Source organism: Triplophysa dalaica, chromosome 18 (genome assembly GCF_015846415.1).
Source record: "Triplophysa dalaica isolate WHDGS20190420 chromosome 18, ASM1584641v1, whole genome shotgun sequence".
NCBI lineage: Eukaryota > Metazoa > Chordata > Actinopteri > Cypriniformes > Nemacheilidae > Triplophysa > Triplophysa dalaica.
This window is the reverse complement of record NC_079559.1, coordinates 562501-572500: the sequence shown is the minus strand read 5'-3', so window position 1 is coordinate 572500 and position 10000 is coordinate 562501. Positions and strand designations below refer to the sequence as shown.

General features: G+C 37.8%; 1 protein-coding gene across 1 annotated transcript in view; it reads right to left on the bottom strand.

The window, feature by feature from the left end:
* fbxl17 (F-box and leucine-rich repeat protein 17) overlaps nt 1-10000 on the bottom strand; it is a 114036-nt gene that overhangs the window by 5437 nt on the left and 98599 nt on the right. Inside the window, exon 9 of the mRNA XM_056729553.1 lies at nt 655-797. Coding sequence (XP_056585531.1) covers nt 655-797 — 143 coding nt within the window. The remainder of the gene's footprint in view (nt 1-654; nt 798-10000) is intronic.

Genomic DNA, 10000 nt, shown 5'->3' with positions numbered 1-10000 from the left:
TGAGAACTTTATTTAAAACTCTTTTTCTGTTTATATTGAGATCAGTATTTCTGCATGTTTATATTTGATCTTGTGCTTTGGCAATGTAAATTTTCTTTTATCATGCCAATAAAGCTCCTTTGAATCTTGAATCTTGAATCTTGAGAGAGAGAGAGAGAGAGAGAGAGAGGGAGAGAGAGAGAGATAGCAGAGAGAGAGACAGAGAGAGAGGGAGAGAGAGATAGCAGAGAGAGAGAGAGAGAGAGAGAGGGAGAGAGAGAGAGAGAGAGAGAGAGAGAGGGAGAGAGAGATAGCAGTGAGAGAGAGAGAGAGAGAGAGAGAGAGAGGGAGAGAGAGAGAGATAGCAGAGAGAGAGACAGAGAGAGAGATAGCAGAGAGAGAGACAGAGAGAGAGATAGCAGAGAGAGAGAGAGAGAGAGAGGGAGAGAGAGAGATAGCAGAGAGAGAGAGAGAGAGAGAGAGAGAGAGAGAGAGAGACATAGAGGGATAGAGAGAGATATATATATATATATAGAGAGAGAGAGAGAGAGAGATAGAGAGAGAGACGGGTGCAACCTGCAGCTGAGCATCACATCTGCTGACAGAATGAAATCTAAACTCTTTTACAGTATAATGTGTGTGTGTGTGCGTGTGTGTGCGTGTGTGTGTGTTTACCTTATCACACCTCATCAGACCCAGATAACGCAGAGATTTGCTGCTCCTGGCGATCTGTGTGGCACCCTGATCTGTGATCTCCTTACACCAACCAGCGTCCACCGTCTCAATAGTGCTGCTGTACTGACCGATGGCGATCAGAGCTGCAGAGAGAGAGAGGGAGAGAGAGTGAGAGAGAAACATAGAGAGAGAGAGAGAGAGAGAGGGAGAGAAACAGAGAGAGAGAGAGAGAGAGATAGAGAGAGACATAGAGAGAGAGAGAAAAATAGAGAGAGAGAGAAAAAAAGAGAGAGTTTATATTTCTCTTCACAGGAAGTGAGAGTAGCATGTGTAACGTGTCTCCTGATTGGTGTTCAGTAATATGTGAGGTCAACACAGGGTCACAGCCGTGAGTATCATCTGACTAAATCACATTTCTGTTCTCCTGTGAAGTTAAGAGATAATTCAATTTCAAGAGCAACAGAGAGTTTCATCAATGCACTTAAGAGAAGAAGAAGAATAAATATCCCTCACGCCATCCATTCAAATGATTCTACTGCCAGCGCATTACTGACACACAACATACACATACTGTACACTTACACACACACACACGCACTCAACAAACATTTACATTAATGCATTTGGCAGACGCTTTAATCCAAAGTGACTTACATTGCTGTATCTTATACATTTTACATAGGTATTTGCAATCCCCTGGGATCGAACCCACAACCTTGCGTTGTTAACACAATGCTCTTACCACTGAGCTATAGGAAAGCTAACCCTAACATACATGTACAGTACAGTTAACTATCTCACTCACTCTCACTCACTAAATATAAAATCAAAAACCCTACAAATAAAGCAAATATATATATATATGACTTACATGTAACGCGTTTGTGTGATTGTTACTCTGATTGCAGTCGAAACGCGCAAAAACAACACAGACTCACTCTCCCTCGAGTCCACAGTAAATCATCAACACTTTCCTCTCTTACATGTGTTTTTTTTAAGGAAATACATCGTAATCTCTCATGTCTGAACGCATTCACTGTGTTTCCATTGTCAGTTACTGTAAGAATGTGCAGAGAAATAAAATAAACACACCAGAGAATCATTACAACATAAGAAACACAATGAAACATCATCTCAGAAACTCTCACAGATTAAAGCCAGATCACAAACTCCATTCCCATAATGCATCAGATCATCTGGATGCTCATGAAAGAAGAAACACTGTGTAATGTGATTTTATAAATTGTGTGATGAGAGGAAAGTGTTATTGTAGGACAAACTTGAGAAGATTTTCTCCTCCAGAGATCTTACAGAAACACACTCATCTGATCGACTAACAACTCATCACACAGTGAACGTCTCGTCACATCACACTGATTATTACAAATACCATCCTCAATACTGGAAGAATACCAATGAAAGTATTTGTCAATCTCTGAACGCTTCTGTTTGCTTTCATTTGTGTTATTTCAATAGAAATATATTAAATGGGATTTATACTGTCATTTGTTTATTTGTGTGTGATTTGAGGAGATCCTTCAATGCTTTAATGACACACACGCAGATACACATTTACACACGCACACACACACACGCACACACAAAGGATTAACATTAAATGAAATATTTTACAAAGACACACTTCAGTTTGATGGCGTAACAGAGACACACAAGGCATAAGTGGCCACACAACAATAGACTTCCATTGAAATTCAATTTCAGATATCAATAATACATTTCTTACATGTTAAAAATCTTATTTCAGATATCAGAAATGCAATTCTTACTAGTAAAAAACACAATTTTGGATATCAACAATTAACTTGTTACTAGTAAAAATGGAAATTTCAAATTTCAAGAATTCAATTTTCACTAGTTGAAATGCTCATTCTTGACAACTGAATTAATTTTAACATGTTGCATTTGGTATCTCTGATATCAGGAAATATATTTCAGATATCAATTAATCTAAAAGTAATTGTAGATTTCTAAATTGCTTTCTCACTAGTAACAATCACATTATTGATTAGAATTATTATTATTTAGATTAGATTATTAATGATATTATTAATGATACATTGGAATTTGTATAAGGTTTTTGTTATAGTAACAAAAAACTATTAATAAATGTAAAAAGTGAATGCTTAGAAAATTGTAAAGCAATAAAAATTTGTATAAAAAAAGTGGGAATCTATTAATTTGATTCCCAAACCAGGAATTGTAATAGGAATCGACTCCAAAATATTTGCATGCAGTGCATGCAAGCATGTTAAAAAAAGTTCATGTTAAGCATGTTGAAGATTAAATCTTTTTAAATACATCAATGTTTACTGTTTCCCCAGGTTTGTAGCACTGCAGGAATAGTGGTTTAAGCAAGAGAAGGTTATATAGTGCATTGTGTCACACGCTGCAGGTTTTTAAGAAGAAAAGTAAAGGGGGCCTGTAGAAGTTTAGGTCTAGAAACACCCCTGAGCCGGACCCTCAGACGACACACAGCAGTGAACACATTCAACACAGACGAGTGTGAGCTGTGATCAACAGAACCTACTGATGAGAGGAAGTGTGTGTGTGTGTAGTGTCACAGGAGGTCAAGAGGTCACGCTAGACACATCCCATGAGAAGCACAACACCCCCCCCCTCTCTCTCTCTCTCTTTCTATCTCTTTCTCTGTTTGTAAGATATTGTTTTTTATATTTCGTGGTGTCTGAAGCTAGACTTCAGGAGATGCCGATGTTAAACATTGTTTCCATTGCGATGTTCAAGACTCTTGTGTTCTTTGTTCTCCAGCGGATGTGTCCTGAGATCAGGTCTATTGTCCTCTCCAGAGATCTGGAGCTCAGTGACTGACCCCTGCGGCCCGGGTCATCGCCGGAGAGACAGACACGCTCCGATACACTTCTAAAGAATAAAGAGCGAACACGACCTGCCGCAGGGACAATGAGAAGAACTCTCTGCCCATTCATATTCACTCCGGCTTCTGCAGACGCCTTGTTAAATCTAAATGACATTCCTGTGGCTTTTAATTTCGTGTCTGGAGCTCTGAGGCCTTGTGTGTGCTAGTATATATGAATAATACAAACTACACATACACACATATATAATGCACACAAACACACACATAGAGAGAGAGAGTGAAATGAGAGACCCTCATTGAGAACTTTAATTAAAACTCTTTTTCTGTTTATATTGAGATGTATATATATATAGATTTTTACTTATAGACTTTTAATTTTATTCTATCTTATTTTTTATCTTAATCTGTATTTCTGCATGTTTATATTTAATCGTGTGCTTTGGCAATGTAAATTTTCTTTTATCATGCCAATAAAGCTCCTTTGAATCTTGAATCTTGAATCTTGAATCTTGAGTGATGGACACAACAACAGCAGAATCAACACACAGTCTGGAGTTGAGCAAATGCTTTAAATGATCTCAAACCATCTCCATCAGTCTGTGTGAGATCACAGCAACACATCTCAGTGTGTTAAAGAAGCGTTATTATAAACACAATGAATGAGACTCATTTACACTCATCACTGTCACACAAACACAACGACTCAACGTCATGCATAAAACTCCACAGAGAGAGAGTGAGAGTTCCGTGATGAACAGTCACACTTTTTGTGAGCTGCAGAAATATAATGAAAATTTAGGAAATTGACCTTATAATACAGACAACTTATAGTTTAAAAAGAACCTGATCACTATTTGAGCAAAATTTTGTACATTTTGAGCAGATTTTTTTTTATACTGCCTTGAGTGGAGACCATTTCAATTTTGGGCCTGTGTGGAGATTATTAGCAGACTGAGTTTCAGAGGAGGAATCAACTGGACCGTTGGATAAGTACTTGAATGAACTTCTGATGCCATTGGATATTTTCCTGGTACGGACCCTTGTCCTGTCTTGAGCGGAGACCCTTTAGATCGAGAGGTATAGGAAGTTGGACACAGACTGAACATCAAAGGAGGTACAGACTGAACTATTTAAAAGGAACTTAAACGGACAAATTTAATTCTATTGGAGATTTATTTGCATGAAAAGTGGACATTTTGATCTTGTTTCGCCGTCTATATTCATCAATATTATTAGGATTTTGTATTTTTAAGCTATATAAACACATATAGTACGCAATAGGAATTTTGAAAACAAACAGATCAACAGTTTTTTTCAGTTGAGTGTTTACATTCTAAAGTCAGCCATGGCAACAGCAGCAGACTGGCCCCGCCCCTTTATTTACTCTCAGAAGAGCTCTGAAAACTCAAAGCAGATCCAGAGACAGAAACAGATTAGGGAGAATCCTGAAACATTGTTTGCTGACAATGATCACAATACTTTGAGTCACCTGCTCTTCTTCACTGAAAACAGCTCTTTATGGCACAATGCTTTCTGTCAACACTTCACCTTCATCACAAAAAGAGGCATATGTAAAGGCAGACAGATCTTGATATTTGAAGATGAAGAAAGAAATGAAGATTCAAGAATTTTATCTCTGAACATCTATCAAAATGGCACTGTCATGATCCAAGGATCAGATCCAGCCCTCCGTTCATTTATAGTGGACTTAACAGAAATAAAAAAGCAGTCACAGATTGAAACAAGCTCCATACAAAAACATGAAGATCTTACTACTGACTCTTTACCTAAACACATCCAACATACAGCAACAACTACAGCAGCATTAACTCAGTCTCCCATGTCAAAAATGAAAGAACATTTCTCACTCCTGGAGATGGATATGGTGGAACTAAAAGAATTCATAATGTCCGAATGTCTGAATGATAACAGCAACATGGAGCAACTTAAAAAGAATGTATTGACTCTAAGACAAGAGGTTGAAGACTTACAGACAAACAAAGAACAGATGTCAAAGGAACTTCAACAAACCAAAGAAGAACTGAGAGAAATGAAGTCAATTATAGGAAAACAATTTACAGAAATTAAATCAGAAATGCAGGAAGAGCTTTTTATCTTTAAATTAGAACTCCAAAAGAAAGATGAAGTGATAAACAACATGAAGGAACAACTTTCTCAGGTTCACACGTGTAGAGAATCTTCTGCTAAACACCCGACCTGTTCAGTAATCCTCGCGGAGAATCATCAGTCACTTCCGGCGGATGAAAGTCAAGCCTCACCAGAAGACCACAGCAGCGCTTCAGACAACACTACTGAAACAGAAGCTCTAATTCTGATCGACTCCAACGGGAAATACATCAACCAGAAACTCTTATTCCCAAAAATGAAAGCAAAGAAGTTCTGGTGCCCGAACACAAGAAAGGCTCTTCAGATCCTGTCTGACAAAAATCTGAATGAAAACTACAAGCACATCATAATCCACACAGGGACCAATGACTTAAGATCAACAGAAGGTCACGTGGCTCCTGCACTCAGAGAGGTGGCCATCAAAGCTTCAGAAAGATTCCCTGACACTAGCATAACCATGTCCACGTTACTGCCACGGAGCGATGTGCCACTTCATGTGATTCAGGGAAACAGAGCTCTCCAGAAGTTGTGCACTTATTCCAAATGTTTTCCTCGCATACCATAGAGACATTCGGCCTCATCATATGTATGACCATGTGCACCTGAACAAGCAAGGAGTACAACTCTTCACAAGAGTGCTGAAAAACACAGCACTTAATAAAAGAGAACACAACCGAAATCCACACAGCAAGAGCAGATCACAGACAGAACGAAACATCCACCCTTCATCAAAGAGCAGAGAGATCTCCACTCCTGCATCTTCATCACAACCAGAGAGCTACGCCGCAGCCGTCCAACAGACACCAAACCCTGCCGCTGATGAACTCAACCAGATAAGACATCTACTCAACATCATCTGCTCCAAACTCGTGAAATAACTCACACACACACTTTTTATTATCTATGAAGTCATTTAAAATTAGTTGTTGGAATATACAAGGTTTACACTCTTCAACTTTTGGAAACAAGACGATAGACAGAGATTTACTTAGCAGTATAAAAGATGTAGACATTGCAATATTTCATGAGACCTGGTGTCGGAGTAATGAGACTTTGCACTGTCCAAGAGGTTACAGAGAGATCATTGTGCCATCACTAAAGAAATCCCAAATAAAATGCGGCCGTGATTCAGGAGGAATACTTATATGGCACAAAGAGAATATAAAACATCTGATAAAAACGGTCAAAATTGAAAATTCATTAATATGGCTTCAAGTAAAATCTATTCTACCCCAGAGCAATCTTTACATCTGTGCAGCTTATCTTCCACCTCATGATTCTCCATATTACCAAGAAGAATGCTTTCTTAACCTACACAAAGACATCTTATACTTCCAGTCCAAAGGAAATGTTGTTATATGTGGTGACTTAAATGCAAGGACTGGAAGAGAAATGGATTATGTTAATACCACAGGTAATGATCATATATTTGGGGACATCATGCGCCAGTCAACACCCGTCTTTACTTCAAGAAACAGCTGTGACAATGTCATCAACAGAACTGGGAAGCAGTTGTTAAAGCTTTGTAAAGGTCTAGGGCTGTACATCATAAATGGCAGAACCAGAGGAGATTCTTTTGGTAGATTTACTTACTGCTCCAAACTAGGAGCCAGTGTGGTTGATTACTCATTGACAGATATTGAGCCAAACTTTATTAATGCATTCACAGTCAGACCTCAACTTCCAGTTTCTGACCACTGCCAAACACTGCTTTACCTGAAGCAGTCGTTTGATGGAGTCACAACATCAAACAAACAAGAAAAACTTATCCCTTTAAAACCCAAGTTCGTTTGGAATCAATCTAATGTCGAACATTTCAAAGAAAACATGAGCAGTCCTGAAATACTAAAACTGCTGGATGAATTTATGTCCAGAGAGTTTACTCCAGATACCAATGATATAAATTCAGCTACACACGATCTTAATTATATATTGCAAACATTGGCGACTATATCTAACATGAAACAACAAAACAATCATAAAATACATAAAAAAAGAATTAAAGAAGATGTTTGGTTCGATAAAGAATGCAAATGTACCAGAAAAAAGCTTCGCCAGCTCGCTAATAAGAAACATAGAGAACCAACCAATCAGATTCTTCGGCTCAACTACTCGAATTGTCTGAGAAACTATAAAAAACTTATTTGTAACAAAAAAGATAAATATTATGAAGCTAGAATTGAGGAAATTGATGAATCCATTGACCAAAACAATTTTTGGAATCTCTTTAAAAAATCTGAAAGCCCCAAATCAGACATATTACTAAAGAGCAGCACAATTTGGAGCTCTTACTTTAAAAACCTTTATCAAAAAATTAAACCTTCAGACCTCAATCAGCCCCAAATAGAAACAAAGGAGAAATTAGAAGATCTAAAGAAAACAATAAAAAAATACCAAAACCCATTAGACACATTCATCGCAACTTCAGAAATAACACAACACATCAAAAATCTTAAACTCAAGAAAGCATGTGGACAAGACAACATTAGTAATGAAATGCTGAAACACAGCGGCCCTTATATAATTCAAGCCCTAGCAAAACTATTTAATCTGGTGTTAAGGTCTGGCAGCTTCCCTGAGACCTGGTCGGAAGGACTCATCACCCCTATTTATAAAAAAGGAGATAAATTTGAGCCCAATAATTACCGGGGTATTTGTGTGGGCAGTAATCTTGCAAAGCTTTTTTGTAATATAATAAACAGCCGAATAGTTACATTTCTGACAAAATACAACATCCTAAATAAATCACAAATTGGCTTTCTTCCAAAACAACGGACATCAGATCACATCTACTCTCTCCATACTCTAATCAACAAAAATCTTAAGGGCAAACAAAGAAAGATATTTTCATGTTTCGTTGATTTAAAAAAAGCTTTCGACTCTATTTGGCATGATGGTTTATTATACAAATTATTAAAAATTGGAATTGGTGGAAAAACATTTGACATTATTCAGTCCATGTATGAGAACAGTAGATGTGCGGTCAAACTTGGAGATTTCAGAAGCACTTTCTTCCAGCAAGGTCGTGGAGTGAGACAGGGATGCGCTCTGAGCCCAACCCTGTTTAATATCTACATAAATGATCTGGCTGAAACTCTGGAGCGCTCCAGTGTCCCAGGACTTACTCTGCATGACTCTGAGGTTAAATGTCTGCTCTATGCAGATGATCTGGTGCTGTTATCCCCAACAGCAGAGGGACTTCAGAAGAGCCTGTCCCTGCTGGAACAATACTGTGAGGAATGGGCTCTGACAGTCAATCTAGACAAAACCAGAGTCATGGTGTTCCAGAAGAAGGCCAGATCTCAGGGAAACAAACACCAGTTCATTTACAGAGGAGAAGTCCTCCAACACACCGCTAGCTACACGTACCTGGGCATTGATGTGTCAGCATCCGGGTCTTTTGCTCTGGCAGTAAAAGCTTTAAGTGAAAAAGCTCGTAGGGCATTTTATGCCATAAAAGCACGATTTGGTAAATTAAGCTTACCAATTAAAACATGGTTAAAATTATATCACGCAATCATTAAACCAATTCTCTTGTATGGAAGTGAAGTCTGGGGACCAACATTAAATTTTCAAAATTGGGATAAAAGTGTGTTAGAAAAAACCCATTTGGAATTTGTTAAGAACATCCTAAGAGTAAACAGAGGCACACCTAACCATGCCTGTAGAGCTGAAATAGGCCTATACCCCCTAAACATTGAGATACAAAAACGAGCTCTTCAGTTCTGGAATCATCTCAACCAATCCCATTCAGAATCCATTCAATATAAAGCCTTACTTGCTAATGAAAGCCCCACAATATCTCATCCTCTAAACATACTCACAGCACAGCTAATAAATGAAACTCAAGCTAAATCTGACTCGAAACACAACCCTGACATATACAAAGAGATTGACAAACATCTCAAGTATAAATATGACGAAAATTTAAAAAAAGAATTTGACCTACACACCAAACTCCAGTGTTATTCTGCCCTGAATAGAACCACCAAACTGGCAAACTACTTATCAATAAAACAATTTCAAGAAAGACAAATCCTTTCAAAATATCGTCTCTGTGACCATGATTTAGAAATAGAAAAAGGAAGACATAAAAAATCCTTGATTGTAAGAGAAGAAAGACTTTGCAGACACTGTGACTTAAATCAAATAGAGGATGAGAAACACTTTCTTCTTGTTTGTCCTAAATACACCACTACAAGAGAAACATTTTTTCCACAATTTGAAGCATTGAATCATTCATTTAATACTATTAGTGATTCAGAAAAACTCCACTATCTTCTAGGAGAAGATGACAGGGCAGCCAAACTAGCTGCAAAATATGTATATACTATTCACCTTATACGAAAAGGATAATTCATAAAA